The sequence below is a fragment of the Mesoplodon densirostris genome, chromosome 11, assembly GCF_025265405.1.
Source record: "Mesoplodon densirostris isolate mMesDen1 chromosome 11, mMesDen1 primary haplotype, whole genome shotgun sequence".
Taxonomy (NCBI): Eukaryota; Metazoa; Chordata; class Mammalia; order Artiodactyla; family Ziphiidae; genus Mesoplodon; species Mesoplodon densirostris.
Genome location: NC_082671.1, coordinates 82,970,733 through 82,993,158, shown reverse-complemented (window position 1 = coordinate 82,993,158; position 22,426 = coordinate 82,970,733). Strand labels below are relative to the sequence as shown.

Here is a 22,426-nt window from a genome sequence, read left to right as displayed (position 1 = left end):
CCCTCCCTTTTGCATCTCCCTCCCACCCTCCCTATCCCACCCCTCCAGGCAGTCACAAAGAACCGAGCTGATCTCCCTGTGCTATGCAGCTGCTTCCCACTAGCTATCTACCTTACGTTTGGTAGTGTATATATGTCCATGCTGCTCTTTCACTTTGTCAAAGCTTACCCTTCCCCCTCCCCATATCCTCAAGTCCATGCTCTAGTAGGTCTGTGTCTTTATTCCTTGGATAGGAATTTTCCATGTGGCAGAAGAGGACACAGAGGCTGTTTTAGCCACAGAATCAACACACACACATATAAACATCTGGAAACTACAAATAATATAGTGGGTTTGGGTAATTGGTGGGAGATGAGGCTGGTACAATAGGTTTGGAAGACTGTGACTTACTCCACCAAGCTGGGATCCACTGGAAGCTTTTAAGTAGGGATCAGATCTCTGCTGCAGAAAGATAGTTCTGGTGGTTGGATGGACTGGAACAGCTAGAGGCTGAATGCAGGGAGGCAGGAGGCTGTGGTGTAAATTCAATTGGGAGAACCTAAGCACCTGAGTTGAAGTAATGCTCTGAAGAATGGAAGGGGAGCCGCCATTCTGGTAAGGAAGAATCAAGAGGATCTGCTGACTGATCCGGACAGAAGATGGGTGAGCGGGAGGATGCCGCGGACAAAGAGGCCATCAGCCGAGATAAGGAACACAGGAGGGGAATGTGCTTTTGCATGAAACCCTCTTGAATGTGATTATCAGTTTGATAATCAGGTGGGGATGTCCAGTAGGAAACTGGAAATAAGAATCAGATCTGGAAATCCAACCACATTGAGGGGGTGGCTGAGGATACGGGAGCAGATAAAGTGGCTCAAAGAGTGAACTAGGGCTTCCCTGGTGGCGCGGTGGTTGAGAGTCCGCCTGCCGATGCAGGGGACGCGGGTTCGTGCCCCGGTCCGGGAGGATCCCACACGCCGCAGAGCGGCTGGGCCCGTGGGCCATGGCCGCTGGGCCTGCGCGTCCAGAGCCTGTGCTCCGCGACGGAAGAGGCCACAGCAGTGAGAGGCCCGAAAAAAAAAAAAAGAGTGAACTAGAGGAGGTCTAAGAATCACCCCTCAGGGGATGGTTAATACTTAAGAAATGGGTAAGAAGAGTCATTGAAGGAACCTGAAACCTGACAGCAGTATCACAAGTCAAGAAGATTCCTTAGAAGGTGGGAGCAGTGCCTGATGCCAGGAGGACTAAAAAGGCCTAAAAATCTGTGCCTAGCACAGCAGCTGGCACACATAGGAGTGGCTGCTACTTTTACTGGGTTTCCTGGGTGAAACCCCTGGTTTGGGCAAGTAGAAAAATTTGTTGCTGATTTGATCAAGAGCAGCTTCAGGACAATGGTGACAGCAGACACAGAAAAGAACACGGTGCAATGAATGCCAAGAGGGGGACCAGAGAGCTAGAAAGACAGGCAGGTCAGGACACAGGCTCTTAGGCTGAAATGAGGGCATCAGCGGTGATTTCTGTCCTGATACAAAGATTTCACATCATATGTCCAGCCAAGCTGAACAAAGAAGAAAAGATAAAGGATGGTCATTTCTTTCTTTCGTGGGTGGCAAGAATCCCTGCTTTCCTAACTGGAGGCCGCACTGGGGTCCCAACGATGCAGGCTGTGCACAGGCCTCTAGGAATGGCGGTATTGGGGGTGGCCACAGGTTCCAACCTGCGGCCCAAACTGTACTTCTTTTTCCACTGAGTCAAGATAAGAAGATGATGGATCTGGCCAGCCACAGAGTTCAAAGGGGCTGTGGGAGATCTTCAGGGTAATGCACCTCTGTTAAGGTGATTATATTTCTATAAGAGATACGGATCCAACCTCTTTCTGGACTCTAGAATCTAGAGGATTTTCTGATGGTGTACTTTACAGAGCTTTAGAGAGGTCTATTCACACATAATTTTAATGAAAGATGAAAGCACACAGAAAGAAGGTAAATATACTGAGTCTTCACTGGCTAACCAGGGAGGCCAGAAATCCAATAAGCACTGCATTTTAGGAAGGCTTTTCAGATATCAAAATGTGAGCTTGGAGCTTCAGGCTGATCCCAGGCAGCTGAAGTCCCACCCTCCCCAGCTTCTCTTCAGTGTTGTAATCACCTTCTTCTCCTGCCCAGGGACAAAGGCACCTAGTCTGGGGCTTCCCTGGTGGCACAGTGGTTGAGAGTCCGCCTGCCGACGCAGGGGACACGGGTTCGTGCCCCGGTCCGGGAGGATCCCGCATGCCGTGGAGCGGCTGGGCCCATGAGCCATGGCTGCTGAGCCTGCGCGTCCGGAGCCTGTGCTCCGCAACGGGAGAGGCCACAACAGTGAGAGGCCCGTGTACTGCGGGGGGGCGGGGGGGGAAAAAGGCACCTAGTCTGGACACCACTGCTCAGGTTACAAAGCATCTGCTCTCAGGCAGCTTGGTTTCTATGACCTACCTTCATGCTTTGCTGTGTTTCTGGATGGTGAATACTCCCATATGTGTATGTTAAACATTGAAGCTTTATTTATTTGTATCAACAGAATTCTCTTCTTCAGGCCCGTTTCCTCAGTAAAATGCTTAGGGCAAACTTTCTTTTGTGGTTCCCTTTTGTTTCTAATTGCTTTTTACTATGCCCCACTCTGTGGAATTTCTGAGGTTTCCCAGAGTCCTCAAATCCCCTCCCTCCAGAGCCAGCTTCACAGGAGAGACTAATTTGTAATGAGGACCTCTGCATACCTAATCAGCTACATACTCACGGGTAATGCCCTAAATTAACTTAACCTTTGCAGCAGCTTGTTCTCCCACTGAAAGCTGAAAGAATACAGTGATATTCCATTGTATTTTCTTCACAATTTCCTTAATTAAGATGATCATCCTTTTATTATTCTAAGAGAAAGAGTATTTAGTTATATAGAGATGTTACATTTCTGAAACCTAAAATAAAATGCAACTTTTGAATCTTCAATTTAAAGCCAGTCCTTTATTTAGCACTTGGATTTATATTGTTTTTAAGCATCACACAGAACAGGGATCATAATTTTCTATCTGGAGGTGGACACCTGAAATATTGTTCTTAACAGGAAAAGTAACTGAACACTTTCAGAGCATTTTTTTTTTCAAGAGGGATTTTTGGATTCACCAAGGAATGAATCAACCTTGGTGAATCCAAAAATTCACCATCTTTTTTCTTTTCCTTTTAAATTACAAATTATGAACTGCTTGGAATATTTGTATCAAGTAAGAATTTGCCATTGAGCTTTTGTTCTAGCCTTACAGCACACCCTGAAAATATCAATAGTTTCTCATTTCCTAATGCAGAATCAACAGTATGAGAATATCCTTGTGAGATTGCAGGGACCTTTGCATCTCAGAGCAGGACTTTCACAAGTGTGAATGAGAGCAAAGAGGTTTATAACTGGGACTGGAAACACTTCAGTTGTGAGCTGTAATGTTGGGTTTGAGTCCAGAGTGACATTTATGCTCCTAACAGGAATCAACTGTGCCCAGTAATCAGCACACAGAGGAAAAAGAGTGTGGCAGTCCACGGGGAGGAGGTCACTGGCTCTTCATTTTTTTTTTTTTTTTTTTGCAGTGAGCGGGCCTCTCACTGTTGTGGCCTCTCCCGTTGCGGAGCACAGGCTCCGGACGCACAGGCTCAGCGGCCATGGCTCACGGGCCCAGCCGCTCCGCGGCATGTGGGATCCTCCTGGACCGGGGCACGAACCTGTGTCCTCTGCATCGGCAGGCGGACTCTCAACCACTGCACCACCAGGGAAGCCCTGACTCTTCATTCTTACAATACCCCGGTAACTGCCAGGGTATTTTAAGCACAGACTGGCACAGATTTCCCAATGGTCTACTGCCATCCAACTTAGAGCGTATTTTAACCTACACACGGCTACCCTGAGAACGCTTTCTAGTTAGATATTCAGTGCTGAGTCATAACTATTAATTTTGCCATATAATATTTTCCTTAGTTTCAACACTTAATTATTATACTCAGTTTCAGCAAGTAAATTAAAATAGGATCAAACAGTTATGTTTGGTAGCCTCAAGTGACTTTCAAATGATTTAAAAAATACACCAAACAAGAAATATTGTGGTGATTTTGTATGCAGTAAAACCAGCTACGTTGTGGGGATTATTAAGAGAGAAAAAACAGACCGCAAATCAGCCATTTAAAATGAACTCTTACCCTTTGGAGATCAGTTTCAAGGTCACTTTCTGGGGAAAGCTCAGTTTCAAAGTCACTTTCTGGCCTCCCAGCTGACGGGACGGCTTTCCTTTTGCTCCCCCGCCTGCTCTGTGAGCCTCTGCCGTTCCTCGGGGTCCGCCGCTCTGGGGTGGGGCTTGAGGACGGCCCACACCTTTCTCGATTTGTCTCGCTTATAATGACTAGCACATGGTCTCAGGTGAACCCTATGAAGTCATTTTTAAGGGTCAAAAATGGCTAAATATCAGCAATTTCACAGGGTTTGATCTAAAAGCTGCTGAAATCCATGACTGTTAAAGGAATGAGCAAATGAATTAATGTACAGCAATGAGGAAGAAGCCAGTTTTATAAAGAAGAACCACTGTCCCAGCCTCTCGACACATGGAGAACTCAGGAGATGTTTCAGAGAGCTGAGGTACTCAGAGCCAGGCATGGAGGCCTTTGAATAACCTGGAGGAGAACCATGGATGTGACTAGAGATGCACCAAGAGGTTCCTATGGCAGCAAACGTGTCACAGATCTTGTGAAGTTCAGCTTCAAGGAGGGAAGGGTTAGGACTTCGTTTTGGCAACACGAAATTGGCTCAAACTGCAAGCAGTGAGATGAGAAGGAAAGACTTCTTGCGAGGACAGGATGATTATCAGCGACAGCTGGGAAGTTTCTCCATCTGGTCGTTAATAATAGTTTCCCTCATGTGTCCCTAATGACTTAGGGGTAAGTCTTACTTGGCTGGAAAATGAGGGTAAATGACCTCTCAAGGGCTTTTCTGGTCACAAGGACTCTGACCCAAAGGCTGGGCGAATACAGAGCCTAAGTAAGGCCACGTGACAAGAACAGACAGTGGGCAAGCAGCAGCCATTCAAACTCCTCCTCCGGCATCAGACTCAGCTATTGTACTGTGGAGTAACTCACACACCCTGGCCAGGTCTGCATGGCACAAAGCAATGCCCTCTATCTCTATTCCTCTGGCCCTGGCTGGTATCCAGGCACTGTGGCAGACTGTTCTACCAGGATAGCCTATCTGCACAGCAGCCTTACTGGAATGCCCAGTGGACCAAGGCGGTGGTTCTCAAACTTTCAAGAGCATTCAAATAACATGGAGTGCTTGGTAAATGACAGACTGTTGGGGGCCACCCCTGGAGTTTCTGATTCAGTAAGTGCTACAGACCGAATGTTTGCATCCCCCTAAAGTTCATTTGTTGAACCCTAATGCCCAATGTGATGGTATTAGGAGGTGGGGCCTTTGCGAGGTGCTTAGGTCATGAGGGTGGAGCCCTCATTAATGGGATTATGTGTTTATAAAAGAGGCCTGAAAGAGCTCACTTGCCCCCTCTGCCAGGAGGGCATGGTGAAAATACAGCCATCTATGAACCAGGAAAAGTGCCCTCGCCAGATACCAAATCTGCCAGTGCCTTGATCTTGGACTTCCCAGTCTCCAGAACCATGAGAAATAAATTTCTCCCAGTATACGGTACTTTTGTTCCAGCAGCCCAAACAGACTGAGACAGTAAGTCTGTGGTAGGGCCTAAGACGTTGCATTTCTAACAAGTTCCCAGATGCTGCTGATGCTGCCAGTCTGGGGACCACACTTTGAGAACTTCTGCTCTAAAGATGCAGTTGATCAGTTTGATTGAAAGTCACTGTCAGAACTGTTCTCTGCTGCTATACGTATAGACTCAGTTGTACTGCATCTTAACGTTAATTCAGAGAGACATTAATTTATCAAAACACACTATGCTCCACTTGACAAGTGATTTCCAAAAATCCTTAGTTAGCAGTTAGCTGCAGCTCTTGGTCTTCAGAGCAATTAACAAGTATTATTTAATTCACCCTTGGTTCCTCGGGGACTGTGAAAGTATAAAACATTCTGCACATAAAATAAAGAGTTTGGGTCCTGAAGACAGATTCTAGAGTTATGTCTAGAATAGATGTTGACCAGATAGAGCTGATAAGCCCAGAGGTCATGCTGGAGATGTAGGTTTTCTCGTAAAAGTTCCCCAGTTCGCCCTCAACTAGGAACACATCCAAGATATTAAGTTATTCCCCTGAGAGGTGTGACAAGCAAACATCAATGCGTCTTCTTGGACTGCTTCTGGGAGTATAAATTGGAACAATGTTTTTGTAAGGCAGTTTGGCAATACTTACCCAGAGTTTCAAGATGTGTACACTCTTTGACCCAGTCATTCTACATTTAGTGGCTTATTCTAAAGACATAATCAGACCAGCTGCAAAAGACTGAGGTATAGGGATGTTACCCAAAGTATTGGTTATAATTGGAAAAAATTGAAAATGACCTAATGACCAAAAAGGGGAACTGGTTAAATGTTTGGTTCAGTTATGGATTGGAATATTGTTCAACCAGTGCAAATAATATTGGGGATGAATAGTTATTGGAATAAAAATGTTTCAAAATATATTGTATTTAAATATAGATTATAAACAGGCTCAGAATATTTCCATTTTTTGTAGAAAAGTGATGCTTATAAATGCATAACTAATCAGTCTGGAGGATTATGTACAAATGTGGTGTTAACAGAGGGGTGTTTACCACTTCTGGGTGGTAAAACTACAGTTGTTTTTATTTCTCTTTTCTATATTCCTATTTGAAAGTTGAATAATATTGAATGTGTATTGCTTTTGTAAGAAGCAAATGTAAAGTTTAAAAAATTTAAGATTTTTTAAGTTAGAAAAGTCAACTGTAAACATGTGCAAAAACACACAGACTTTTTCAGTCTATCACATTTAAGTACAGCTTCAGAGCGTGTGTGTGTGTATGTGTGTGTGGTGTCATCCTGAATTTATGAAGGGACCCAATGATAAGCTCCTTCCTCCAGGGCCTCCTCTACTCACTATAGTAAGAGCACAGGAGGGTATGTTTGGATTCCTGTCTTAGCTCCACCCTTTTCAAACTATGTGGCTAGGTATTTTAACCTCCCTTTGTCTTAGTTACGTCATCTGTAAGATGGGTATGTTAATTAGCATCTCCTTTGTGGAGCTGTTGTGAGATGACATAATTCCGTGCCTAGTATGTAGTGAACATCAATAGATTTGGGCTATGACTGTTATTCTGAGGATTAATGCTTTCGCTTAGCTTTTCAAAGCACAGCACCCCACTGGCAAAGGAGGGCAGAAGTAAAATCAAGATCTGTCAGCGTAACTGAAAAATCTCTGCGGAACATACTTGGACTGCAGTGAAATGGTGGCTGCAGCAGTGAATGTTCAGCAGAACAATATATCTGAACCAAAAACAACTGACTCACTATGTTTAGAAAGAGAGCTTCAGACAAGTGGAAATTCAAGACAGAAGAGGCACATGACATCTTTCAGTGATGTGGAGCAGTGAGGGTGTTACATGGGAGAAAAGCCAGTAACGAGAGTAATAAAAACAAAAATAAAAAGTAAAGAGAACTGGGGTATGAAGATGATAGGGGATAAGGTGACTGGGACCGTTTGGTGTTCCACTGGGTAGACTCCTAGGAAAATACAATACTCACGGAGCAAAAAGTACACACGAGCAAAGCACAGTGACAGGGGTTAGAAGGGCGGCTGTTTCGTTGTGTGTGTTGCTATCTTAATACACACACACAGACACACACACCACGTTCAAGGGCTTAGACCTGTATTTACCTGCCTTGTGCAGTACTTTTGAGAGAGTGAAAGATAAAACTTGATTCTTCCCTGAAACTTGGGCAATAGAAACTTTTAAAAAACAGTTGTTTTTAGGTTTTTTTCCTCAGCCTTGTTCCTAAGAAGTAGTCCCTGAAATTATTTCTGAAAATGACAATTCCTCAGAGAAGGGATTTGTATGAGGACTTCAGTTTGAGCCTCTCCTAAGGAGAGAGGCCTCTTCATTTAACATGTCCACCTGATTCTAAAATCTACCTTTAGTCAACCTTTCCAATCCATTCTCTGCCATTAATTTCTTTCCTTGCAAGCACAGAAAAAAGATGGTCTTCACACTTCAACCAAGGCACAGACGATTATGTGGAAATCTATATTAAAATTCAACTTTAGAATTGCTTCCAGATTAAAAGTTTAAAAATCATATAAAGTTAAAGGGAACAGACTCAACAAGAAGTCTGGACCATGGTGAAACTGTCTAAGTCCTTTGGGGAATAGAGGTTCCAAAACTGAAGTACACTGGAAGACTTGCTTATTCCTGACTTAAACAGAATTTTAAAATATTTCCTTTCTTACATCAGAAAGGCCGATTTCTCCCTTATTATAGTTGAGAACAGATATTTCTTTTTTTTTTTTTTTAGGGAAATGTCCTTGAACGCAAACACCCGTGACACCTGTGAACATTTCTAACCGTCAACTATGGGATTAGGGGAAAGTCAGATTTCAGAGTATTAATTGAATAGAATGGCCTACTTCTTACAGTAGCAGATGTTTCCTTATGGTACATTTAATGAGGGAAGTGAGAGAGTGCTATATATTAGTGATAAATATTCCCTGGGGCAAAACTCAGGGTTAGGGGATGGGGTATGAGTAAGTCTAGGGAGGCAAAATGGAATAGTAGGACCTCCTGTTGCCAGTACAAATCCCTCATTTCACCAAACACTGTACCTCTTAGAATCTTGAAGTGGGAGCTAACCATGCTAAAGAGAACTGAAAGGCCCAAGCAATCTATTTATTGCTTTGTAAAGTTCAGTCCTGTGGACACATTAGTTAAAAGAAGCAACTCCCAATAGAATTAGGAACAAATTACCTCCCTAAATATGAAATGCAAAATTACATATAACATCGTATCTACAGTGTACCTTCATTTTTTTCTCGCTTTTGGCAATGGCCTTTAAAAATTGGAAAGAAGAGTGCAGGGCCCCTAAGTTTCTGAATACTCTCTTACATACTGTATACATAGAAAACCAGGGTAAGGACCCCATCAGAGGTGGGGAAAAACAAATGAAATAATCCAAAGCAAATCTATCCATCAATTTACTTGTTTTTCCAATGTTTGGAGGAAGAGGTCACATGTTTTAAGATTTCACTGAGCTAGCTAGACCCTTCATAGGCATTACCTTATGGAACCATCACAGCTACTTCGTAAGGTAGCTATTATACAGCAGACTCTGGGGACGCAGCACACACGGTTCCTGACTTCTAAGGGGCACAGGGCAGGTGTAACCAGACGTCACACAGTGTTATGTGAGGTGTGACAGAGGGAAGGTTCCATGTTCTGTGGGGAATATGTTAGGGGAGGGCCGTATTCAGGACCGTAGAGCTAGGATTCCTCTCAGGAATCCTTTTAGAAAGGAAGACTCTGGTTCTGAGCACAAATCTAGCTGGAAAACCCAACCAGGAACATAAAGGCAGCACTAAATGAATGTGTTCAGATTAAACGGATATCTTTTACAACTCCTCACATATTACTAATATGTTTTAAATTTTTAATTTTAAATAGACATGTCTGTAAAGCTGTCATGGGAAAGGAAATAAGCAGCCCAGTTGTACCACTAAGGTGAAAAATAATTCATAGAAATTATTCTTCCTAAAAGTATGCCTCAGTATCAAGACATGGATAGTCTCGTAGGCTTTTATTTAAAAAAAAAACCAACAAAACTCTAAAAGATAAGGCAAAAACTACAATTTTACTTAAAAAATGATCAGGGTTTCTTGCAAGTTTCTATTGATTCTTTTTCACTAAACACAATTCAGAAGATAATTCTTCCAGGGATGGGGGGAATCTTACAATGAAAACCTGCATAAAAGTGTTTACAGCAACTCTATTCATAACTGCCAAAACTTGGAAACAACCAGGATGGCCTTCAATAGGTGAATGGCTAAACAAACTGTGGTACATCCATACAATGGAATATTACTCAGTGATAAAAAGAAGTGAGCTATCGGGTGGGATAGGGAGGGTGGGAGGGAGACGCAAGAGGGAGGGGATATGGGAACATATGTATATGTATAACTGATTCACTTTGTTATAAAGCAGAAACTAACACACCGTTGTTAAGCAATTATACTCCAATAAAGATGTAAAAAAAAAAAAAAGTGAGCTATCAAGCCACAAAACACACACAGGAACCTTAAATGCATTCTGCTAAGTGAAAGAAGTCAGTCTGAAAAGGCTACATACTGTATGATTCCAACTACATGACATTCTGGAAAAGACAAAACTGTGGATGTAACAAGAAGGTCAGGGTTGTCAGGCGTTACGGTAGCAGCAGAGAGAAGGGGTGAGTAGGTGGAGCACAGGGGATTTTTAGGCTGTGAAACTATTCTGTACAGTATCGTAATGGTGGACACATGATATTATGCACTTGTCAGAACCCAAAACACTGTATGACACAAAGAACGAATGCTAATGTAAACCATGGACTTTAGTTAATAATAATATATCAATATTGGTTCATAACTGTGACAAATGTACTGCACTAATGCAAGATGTTAGTAACAGGGGAGACTGTGAGGGTGGTGGTGATGCAGGGACCTTTCTGTGCTTTATGCCCAATTTTCTTGTGAACCCAAAACTTCTCTAAAAGTTAAGTCTCTTAATTAAAAAATCTTAAGACAGTTTGAAGAGGAAAGAGACTGGTTAACCTGAACAAACAGAGAAGTGATTCCATATTGTAGAATGATATGAATTACTATCATCTCACACATGTTAGTTAATTATGGTGTATTTTTAATTGAAATAATAGGTGTATAATAGAACACCAGGAGAGTAGTGTAGAATTATCTTTATTTCAGAACTGATGGGACCTTAGAGATGAATAAACAGGTTTAGATAAACTCAGAAAATAACCAATCATGACTATCTGAGAAGGGAAAACTGTGTTTCGTTTCTGCTGGGGCAAACTGAATGTGTTAAAGTAAGTGTTATGGAAAAAAACATTTATAGTTGCTAAGGATGCAAAATAAATCTCCTGAAATTTTTATTTATGTTAGTACATTGGAATGTAGCCCAAATTACTACATATGTTTGTACCTAAATGGCTTAATTTAGTTGGTACTAATCTTATACACTCTTTGAGGGTTCCTAAAGTTATTTCTTTATCAACATAAATGATCCACCTTTTCAGCTATTTTAAAACTCAGGACAATAAACGTTCCACTGGCACAAGTGAGAGGTGGTACAGCCTGGGGATTCGAGTATGGGTGGTGGAGTTAGACTGCCTGGGTTCAAATCCTGGTTCCACTACTCACTGGCTGGGTGATCTTGGGCAAGTTACTTAACCTTCCTTGGCCTTTGTCTCCCCATATGGAAAGTGGGGACAACAGCAATACTTATCTCATGATTAAATGAATTAATGTGCATTTCACTTGTGCAGGGCCTGGCCCACAGCTCTCAAGTGTTAACTGTTATTAATCCCAATAAACTGATTTTAGGAGACCACGCCTGATGGCAACATGAAGACACCTCTATGGTGATACTTCTGCTACTCCTAGAATTAATGTTAACATGTTGGCCTCCTCCACTGAATTGTACTCAGTGACAGCAGGAGCCAAATTGTAGTCATCTTTGTTAACAAAACACATTTAAGGAAATAGTTCTCAGAATAAGGAACTACACTGATTTACTTCTTACTGGGAAAGAAATTTTAATTTCAGCTAAAATTCATACTGTTGAATTGAAAACTTTTTATTTTCAATTGAATTGAAAGAGGAAACCAGGTAAAGTTTTAGTGCACCATACTTTGGCCCAGTGACATTACGGTACATCACAACTTTAAGATCATCTGTGCCTTAAAGTATTTCCCCTGGGGAGACTGGATTAGACTGGGACTTTTGGCTGAAATGCAACCATGCTGAAAAGAGAGAAAACAGCAACTGGAGGTTCAAACTGAACATTAACTGCAAGTTGAGATCCACACCATTTTTAGTTGGTGAGAGCTCTAATTCACAATTCAATAGTTCCAGATAACAGATCAAATCTGCGCTTCCGGTTTTGAAAGGCTCTGGTGAACCCAGTGAGTACAACTTCAGCTACTGTATCAAAGACTGATGTTCATTTAATCAAGATGGGAAATAAGGGTTTATGATATCCTAAGAAGCAATAAAGTTCTTATCTTCATGTAAACTACCCAAAATAAACACCAAGGGCAGCAAACTGGAAAAACACCCCCAAAGAACAGAAGACTGGCTTCTAAATAGATGGCCTTTTCATTTCAAGCAACAGACAAGTATTTAACTAAATTATTCTCCACTGAGACTATTAAAATGGGTTTGCTCTTGCTATCCAAATGGAATTTCAGATCCACTTAATTTCAAGAAATTGACTGAAATTCAAATCACTGATTTGGTGTATTTTAAATGGTGCTGTGTGCTCTACGCGCTATTTGTGCTCATTACCATATCGAAGTGGCTGGACTCAGATGTATTAAGTCAGAGACGCCAAATTAATTTCTTAGACATCTTCATAAATAGCTCTAAAATTATTATGAGGCTTGATGATTGAAAACCTTTCCCATTTCTTATTGTTCACTGGTGACGTAATTTAGATCAGATAGATATTTAGTATACAGGATTCCCAGAATTATAAAACCAGGAAGAACCCTAATGGGCATCCAGTCCAATGTCCTTACTTTCTAAGAAAATGAGGCCCAGAAGAAGCAGATGAATGTAGTAGTTCAAAGCTTGGGTTCTGGAGTCAGACAGACCCAGTCCCAGATTGGCAAGTTATTCACTGCGGGACCTTGAGAAAGTTATTTAAGCTCTCTAAGCCTCAGTTTCTCCATCTGCAAAATGGGATCAACAATTGTACTAATCTTTATAGCTTTGTAGTAAAGACTGGATGAGCTGAACACTCAAAGTATTCAGCACAGAAGATTAGCACACTGTAACTACTCAGTAAATGCTACCAGTTATTATTATTATGACTAAAAACTGACTCCTAAGGCAAGTAAGCAGCAACAGAACTAGAACTTGAGTTGCTGCACGCATCACAGTGTTTTTCATCTAAACAGTACCTGGGATAAAGATTCACTGGTCCTGACAATTTAAGTATAACTACATCAAATAGAAGGATAACTGTTTCAGTTTTTCTGTTGCTGAAATGATCAAAATATTAAAATGACGATTACATACTGAGGTGTCAAATTCATGAAGATTCACATGTATTTAGCTTTTCATGAGCAATGGACATTACATGTTTACCTTTGTAACTGTTAAATTGTATGCTTTTAAGTATTTCCCATCAAAAGCTGCTCATATCAAAATAAATGACAAAAGTTAGGGCTCACTTGCTAATGATCTTAAATTTGACCCTGATTAGTTGCTATATGGACTAAGTCCGATATTCTTAATTTGTGTCATCAGTCAGATATCACCATATCCTCTACACGTCTGCTATGGAGGAAGAAGAAGAAGGACACATGAAAGAAAAAGATCACATGGATCTGTAGGGTGAGTGAGAATCAGTTTGGCTAACACGGACTCCTCAGAACCCAGCAGCCACCAATCACAGACACCTGGAATGCAATTTCTGTCAACATTGTGTCCTTATGTGATTCAGCTCAGAGTTGAATGTTTTTCTTACATTAAAAAATGAATAATTAAGAAGGCTCGTAAGGAATATTAGCTTTTTATAATATGCTCTCAATATTCCTCATTTGTTAATTTTTAGTTAGTTGGCAGTCTTTTCAATAAATATTCTCAGACTGTCAAGTGGGTGCTTAAAACATTTTCTTGTAGTAAACTAAAGGTCACTTTTCTCCTAATCTGGAGAATGATCAATGTATACTGATCTTTAAATCTTTAAAAATAAGAGTAACTGAATTAAACAGACATCAGCTCAAACTACACTGACATAAGCTCAAATATAAAAACATGAACAAAACCCAAACACCTTTTTATATAACACCAATGTGATTCAGCAGACCAACAGATGAAGAAAATAGTAATTTGAAAAGTGGCAATTTGTATCCACAGCCAGTATTTAGTATTTCAGTGACTAGAAATAAAATTGTTTGGCAAACTTACCCGCATTTTTGCACAAGCATCTTGGGTTGATTCTGTCCCCCTGAGTTCTTTTATCAGCATAGAACCTAAATACTGAAATACAAAAAAAATTAAACGATTTATGAAAAACAGAATATAAATATGAGTAGCAATTTAAAAGCACACTGTAGAAGTACTACTGGCCAGGTTTCCTGGCTGTAGGCTGCTGCATAACTTTTAAAAACTAACGGTAACTAATTCTAACAAATAAATGCACGTATAGAGAGAATGCAGCAGAATTAAGCACAGTTCTGAAAGCTGTAAATTGCTCTTTATAATAAAACTGTAGCAGTTTCTAAAGACGCCATCTTTCAGATCATATTTAACTGCAAAATGGGGGCATCTAAAAATGTTTTCCCTTTTTTTTTGAGGCAGCTATGTCTGCAAAAATAAATCACATCACTATCTATGTAATTACAGGGTTGTATGAGACAGCTGAGAAGCTAAGCAACATGCACCCCATTTGGACTTAGCTGGCTGCATAGGTAATTAACGTTAGGCTGTTCTTAGGCAGAGATGCAGTTTTGGACCTTTTTCATTCACAGCTGTGTGCCCTGTGGTTGATCCACTTGAGAACAGGCTGGGAGCGTGCGGGGAGGGGGAATGTCATTCACAGTTGTTCCACAGCCCAGAGAGCTGAGTCTTTGGTGCAAACTGACACCAGAGGGGCTGAATGGGGCAGGAGAAGGATGAGAGTGTCTCCTCCCAGGAATGACCAACCACTTTGCTGCTAGGTGATAGGCTCGAATACGGCCTTGGTACAAATCGTCACGCATGCTTCAAATTCTGGCTGGGGGCAAATAGTTTTTAGCAAAATGTCTATTTTGTCTTTCTATCAGTTGACTTCCCTTCAACCTTCTGAAGCTTCAACAGGGCTCTTTCCAGTTATCATTTTTCTCTAATTCCCTTCAAAAAATAGAGCTCTATATGTCCTTTTTAGAAGAGTGCATTAAAATAATTATTTTCCTGACATGACCGAGGAGACCCTGGCACTCTGTAAAAACTGGGTTGGGAATCAGTCCTACCGACCCGGGAGGTCCCTGACTTGAAGAGGTTGTGCAGGGGCACAATAGCAGAGGGTTTGGTCAAAGCCTTCCAAGAAAGGCATGCTCAGAAAGGCTCAGGGATTTGGCATTTGAGCCTTGGAGGAGGGAGGCATTTCAATCCCACAGTTTTGGGAAGATCACTATTGAAATGAGTCCAATGCTTCAAGATATAAGCAGTTAAAGAGGTGCAGATAGCACAAAATGAAAAAAAAAAAAAGGCTAAATTGCTGTGAGACAATCAGAACATCCACATCTTCATCAAATTAAGGAAAATGATCGTGGTGAAATCCTTATCTTTTAAGGTATCAGGAAACTTTGTCCTAATTGAAACATTTATTTTTAAGAGAGACAGTTTCAATGCTCTGTCCTGGGTTCAGCCACTTTCCCTGCTGTAGTCATGACAACCACCTGCCCCCAAACCAGTGGTACCTTTTGAACATTACCTGTTCATATCATTCACAATTCTCAGCTAAGCCTGATTCTCTCTCCTATTTCAAAAAAAAAAAAAAAAAAAGCCCAGTACTGTAATATAATCCAAATGATGACAATGAAAAGAATCTGGTATTTATATAGAGCAGTAGACCCAATGTTTTGAGATTTGTAAGTGGAAATGTCTATATGTGCTGTATTTATACTCATTTCCATTTTAAGATAGCAGTTTATCACATTTAATTTAAAATATACAACTATATAAGAAGACAAAACAGACCTTAAGCTTACAAGATTAAAAGGGTTATAAAGCTCTATTTATTTGGACTTTCTCTGTGGTGAGAAGGCTACTTTAAGAAAAAAGAGAAGGGGAAAACATTTTAGGAATTTCAGTGATGGACATTTGGGGATACCTTCAATATAGAAGTAAACAGGTTAGAAATGTACCCTCTATCCCTGCTGGTACCCAAGTACTGAATTCTGGGTAACTTACAAAAGCTTTGTAATCACACGACTGGAAGATGAGCTTTTCCGGGTGGTGTTGCCAGTACTGCACTGGAGTTGAGGCTGTGGCTTCGTTTGGAGGTCGCAAGGTAATGGAAGGTTCTCCCCAGTCTCCTGTCTGAAAATCACATTTATTCTAGAGGTAACATGAGCAGTAGGCCAAGTTCATTCCCTATAGCTGGCCTGAGTTCATCTTATACCTGTGTGCTGTAAATGTGCAAATGTGTATTATATGTTTGTTATGGTTTTATATGTCTTAGCATCGTATTTCCCAAAGCTGAGTTAATTTTTGAGGTATGAAAGAAGTTGACCTATTCTATTTTTAGAATGACACCCTAAGATAAGTAATTTTAAAATAAAACGTGAATATATTCATAAATGATTTACTAATTTTCTGTTCCAACAGAAAAGAACATAGAATCTTTGAAAGACTTTTCTGTTTTTAAACTTGACTATTTGAAATTTTTAGTTTGAACTGCTTTTGCATTCAGAATACACAGTTCCATAGATTTCAGTTCCCAGTTAGGACATGTACCATGTACTCTGAATAATTTTATATCTCTGGAGAAAAGATACAGTAGGTGTGACACTAAACAGAATTTTAGAAGAAAAATATACTAATGGATGATACCTAGTTTCCCTCCTCTGAATTCATTTATATCAATACAATATTACTGTGGTTGTCTTGGATATACTCAGCTACCTCCCTCAGAAAACCTAAAGCATGAATGAAGAATAAATATTTAAATACCAGGTTTGGTCATACATGCGTATACATGTACTTGAGGATCCTAATCACAAATACAAGCACATTCCCATATGCTGGTATATCATATAGTACATAAATGTCCACAAAGACAGACCTAAGACAGAAGGACATTCTATCATTTTAATTATCATTTTCCATGAGGTTAACCTCGATATGTTTTATTACTGTAATGGTTTAGTATGAGCATCTATAAAGTCAAAGGCCCGTGTTGGGAGATTTCTCACTCCTTCCCTCGTAAAGATTCTGATTGTTCAAGATTTGGTTCTTTGTTGGACATAACTAAATCTAGACAACAGGCAGATTTCCAAAGCCACTCTCCTCTAACCTGGATTTGGTTGGTCTTACAGAATTATGAGAAATTACCTTTCTCAGGAGCTGGAAGAGTATAAAGAGGTCTCATGAGCTCTAAAACCAAATAAAACCTTGGCTAGAGACAAAGTTCCATAGAAGTACTGGCAAAAGGGTTGACACTAGGATTTCTTAAGGAGGATTTTCAAGAAGTCTGGGATAAGAATGCCAAATTTTGGATGTAGGTGTATGTTTTTGGGGAAGAAAAGTCCATAACTTTCATTAAATTCTTTGAAATGCTCTAGAAAGTTCAAAAGGTTAAGAGCCCCAAGTCTCCAGGAAGAGCTTAAATAGGATGTGTGTTTCGGGGAAGAGGAGTACCATTCCAATTTCTTTTCTGTGCAGTTTGGACTTACGTTAGGAGGAACATGAGGTGGCTGTCATTACTGGAAAGGGTTAGGCATAGGCTTTGCCGTCTGGAAATTCTAACTGGCTTTAAAAAACAAAAGAATTCTGGAGCCCCTTAGGAATGCAAAGGCCTTTTCATAGAGGCAGAGGAATGCACAAGCCTTTTCATGAAGCAGAGAGCCTGAAGCTTTTCTCCTTAAGATGGGTGACTCTCAGCCTCGGGAAGAGCAAAGTGAGCCTCGTATTATCTCCTTGGCTTCTCACCAGAGTGTGTGACCAGTCAGAACCCCTCTGCTCGTCGCTTACGCTCTGCCCTGAGCTACTCTGTTAGTTTTGTTCTAGTTGCTGATTTACTCTCACAGGGCTCCATTCTCCCATCTCCTGTCTGTTGATATTGTTAAGGCTTTACCTGCAATATTTACTTTAGCATTTTTAAACAAAAATCCTATGTTTTATGACCCATCCCTGACTCATTCTTGAGTTTTTTCTTCATGTTTATACATACTGTTATTTCGTGAAAGCAATAACTGATCGCAATTAAATAATTAGGAGTAAGTCTTCCTCTGACTTCCTATTTTGATCTTTTCTTTTCCTTCTCTCTCAAATGTCTGGATCTCTATTATCTCTCCAGTCTTTATTTCAACTGGCTGTGATTTGCTCTTAAAAAAACTAGTATAAAATAAAAAATGCAGAATATGCAAATTTCAATATTATTTTGAAGCTGAGTGTAATCACCTTTAAATAAGTTAAAACTCTGGAAACATGCAGCTGTGAGTTCTTAACTAAAAGCTCTCCCCACATTTAGCAAATCATCCTCTAATCTCCCCCCATTAACCTTTTCCCCTGTTCTCCCCCCTCCCTTGATAAAGCAACAACAACAGAGCAAACAGGTGCTGTACATTTAAGTCACAGGTAACACTGTTAACGGAACAACAGAAGTTTGCACACAACTTTGTGGAATGATACAAAAGGAGCTGGTTGACCTCAAAAGATCCTTCGATCCAGTGTCCGCGGATGTGACAACCCAAACCAAGCATCCAATCTTCACGTTAGCCCTCTCAGCATTTAGCTGAGGTTCACCTTGGCCAAGCTCAATGGGCAGTTTTCAGAAAAGCCTCAACAGACATGGCAGGAGCTGGGGGTACCATGGGTTGCGGGGCAAGGGTTGGGGGGTAGGGGTGGGGATGGGTGGGTGAAGCTGGGGTTATGGGGACATTTGAGGTGTTTGTACATTAAGCATGCAAATCATATGCAAACTCATTCTCTAATTTCTGAATTAATTCAGGCACTTTTATAATTGAATTTCAATGTGAGCTCCACATATACTTAAAGCAGAATGCTGATGCAAATATTTACATTATCCACAGAAGTCGCAGCAGCCATTTTGGGAACTACAAGCCCCAGCATACAGCACCTCAGTCTGGAGATCATTTCCATCTCTTATTTGACAACCACTTGAAGAAATTAGTGGTACTTCCATTTAATCGGTTTAGGCAGCGCCATCATCTGCTCTCCTATGACTCCACTTTGTCCAGAAATCACAAACCACTGCTTTGAATCCAGAGTGATCTGACACACTTTCCCTACGTGCAATGGGGGGAGATAATTATAGGGAAGAGAAACAGAATCCTTACTTTATTTTCTTTGAGGCCCAAAAAACTTTGCTCCAGTCCAAATATTTTAAAAATTCCCTACAGGGACTGAATCTACCTTTCTGGAAATAGAAACTGAATTTTGTCATACTTAGTGCTATTTCCAGAAATTCGTTTTCAAACTGAGGGAAAAGTGTTCTTAAAATTGAATTTATAAGGAAATAATTTTCCTTTCTTCCTGGAAATTCATCAACTGATTTTTTTTAACCTTAGATCTAAGAATATTTAGAAGACTCTGCTTGTACATGTTGACTTTTCTCTTTGGAATTAATTCCGTGGGAATGGATGGACTCCTCATTACTCTACTGTAAAGGGTAGATGTGGCCTTGATCCTTGGGGTGGGATTCAGTTTCACCTGGTTGACGGACAGTAAAAACAAAAGTGCTCAGAGAACAAGGGTGCCTTAGGTCTCCATGCTTTTGGAGGCTGAATTACAGCAGGAATGAGCTATGGAGGAAAGAGGTAGAGTGGTGATAATATGGAGGAGCTGTAGAGACCAAAAAGAAAATAAGGGGTTTTGCCTCGCATATAAAATAATTTCAATTGTGAAGCCCAGTATTAGCTCTTGTTAAATAGTACATTCATATCTAGATAATATCTGTATTTCTTCAGGTAAGTTTAAAACACTAATTATTTCCAAGTTTAAAATGCTTGTTAAATATTAAATAAAAATCCAACAGACTTAAAAAGTCTTTTGCCTGAAATAATGGTTTATAATGAAGTCTTATCTTTACTGAAAAGTAGATCTAAACATGGGTTACGATGAAGCAATACTATTTAGTTAGAATAACAAAATAAAATCGAAAAAGTCTGGGGGTAAATGTCTGTCATATTGTAAACTATGAGTGACTGGCAGTGCTTTTTAAAAGGCTTAAGTAATTGCAGAAGAGAAATTAAAATGATCCAAGGCACTCTTACTAAATATCTTCAGGATATTTCTTTAAAGCTTAAAATACTTGGAGAAAAACCTTTTCTTTAGGTTCACGTATTGAATGCTGTTAACGGTCCAAGAATTCGGCCATGGATTAAAACCTTGTCTACTTGGCACATACGTATGTATTTATTTCCTTTACTATATATCAGTTAAACAGAGGAAAATGTACATTATTAACTATCCCTTCAAACTCAAATAAAAATTAACCTTCCAGTACGAAAGAAAAACATAATTTGAGATTAAAGTTTTAAACGGAGAATTGATTCTGCTTAATAGGTATTTGCCAACTGCCAACTAGAAATTCATAGCCTGCTGAGTTTGAAGGATTATAACTGGGCCATACCCAATAGAATGTAATTAAATTAAATGTCTCATACCACCAGCTGAAAAGTATAAAACTGCTAACTGAACTTAGTTATAACACAGAAAAAAATGTGCAAAATTTCAGAGATTTTTATTAGATGGTGGATTCCAAAATGTAGCTTTTAATCTTTTCATTATTTCAAAAGGTGGTAAAACTGCAAGGTTTTAGTTCATGTGCACCAGACATATAATTCTAAAACATAATATCATATAGCTCTCTACCCCCCAAAATGGAAACTGAAGATATCACATATTCTATATGTTCTGAGAATACAAAGGGGAAACATCATCTATATTCTTACTTACTTCCTGAGAAAAAAGTTTTGTAAGGATGTTAGTAGATAATTAAAAGCTATGATTATGACTTAGTTTTCTAACATGAACAGGAAGATATGGTATTTTCCAGGCCCTGTATTATTCTTTAAAGAATTTTTAAAATTAGGATTTAATTAATTTTTTTAATAGAAGCTTTTAAATCTTTTCTACTAGGAACTGCTCCCACCTACCTGCTTGTAAATTTAGATCTGAATATTAACAAACATTATGCTCTATTGAGAACACTTAATGAAAAACTAAAATGATTTTAAATGACAACTGTTATTTTCAGGTTGCAGTTTCAATAATTCTGCCAAATAACAGAGATGGGCTACCCAAACATGTATGATATATGTAATTACATTTACTTTCCATTATCTCTACAGCTTTGAAGAAGGCTACATATAGCTCTATATTTATAAATATGTATACATGTATTTGGATGTGAATGTAAGGAAAGGTCTCCTACAAACATTCACACACATATGAAAGCAAGATGCTGCTGCAGTTCTTTTAAAACATCTTCAAGAATAAAGAATGCTGGTTTGGTCAAATGCAGCTGGTTATCTCGAATTTGTTCCTTTTGATGATAAAGAGCAGAGATGGCCACTTCTGAACACGAAAAAGCACTGGTTAGAATTTACGTGTTCAGGAGGAACTGCTGGGTCACTGGAGCATCAGTACCAGGCAATGTATAGACACTGTGGTCCCCAAGTGCCAGAAATTCCCATGCACAGGAGGAGGGGTGTGCCTGACATGGCACCTCAAAAGAGGCCCTTTGCATGCCACCCCAAGAGCTCTGCTTAGTGATTCTCAACCAAATGTCTCAACCTCTTTAGACAGCAGGCTATCCAGTAAGAGAAATTTAACGGAGTGTGAAAATAGAATTGTATTTTAAAATACAAAATGGAAAAATAACCCAGACATTAAAATGTTTACTTTCCAAACAAAAATGAATTTTTAAAAAGTATGCAAAGGTGAACTGTGAAAATTTGAATATTAAGCAGCTCAGAGTAAAACAGGTCATGATTTCACACACATTCCAAAGATCAATTCAGTACTGTCAAGTGGAAAAAAAGAAAAAGGCTGAGAACCACTTTGTAGCTGTAATGGTGCCTCTCCTGGCTATGAGACTCCTCCCATATTTGCATAAAACTTATATATAATATCATGCAAATCATACTCAAATATTTCTCACAAGTGAAGTGCATGAACCTTGGAGAACTGTTAGGCACAAAGGACTGAACAGCCCATGGACGTGGGAAATACAAAACGGGGAGAATAACACTGATATATACATGGGTATATATATATCAATTTACCCTTTTCCTTTTTCCTGTAAAAGCAAGTTAACGCAGACACCTGGGATGAAAGCCAAACTCACATGGGACAGATTTTAACTGTAGACTTCAAAACCAAGTATGTTTCTTATTTTAGGACAATGTTTGCACGTTAACTAGTCACAAGGCACAGTGAATGAAGTATAAGAGACAAAAGAAATCTCAGGAGTTGTTAGACATCACAACTTTTCTGCATTGCCAGGACATGGTCCCTGTAGCTAC

The 22,426-nt window shown here is 39.9% G+C and overlaps 1 protein-coding gene across 15 annotated transcripts in view; it reads right to left on the bottom strand.

Moving 5' to 3' along the window:
- Positions 1–22,426, bottom strand: part of ANKS1B (ankyrin repeat and sterile alpha motif domain containing 1B) — a 1,156,804-nt gene that overhangs the window by 43,417 nt on the left and 1,090,961 nt on the right. For all 15 annotated transcript variants that reach the window (XM_060113525.1, XM_060113526.1, XM_060113527.1 and 12 more), the window contains 2 exons: positions 16,125–16,253; positions 14,139–14,210 (listed from right to left, as the gene is read on the bottom strand). In XM_060113525.1, coding sequence (XP_059969508.1) covers positions 14,139–14,210; positions 16,125–16,253 — 201 coding nt within the window. The remainder of the gene's footprint in view (positions 1–14,138; positions 14,211–16,124; positions 16,254–22,426) is intronic.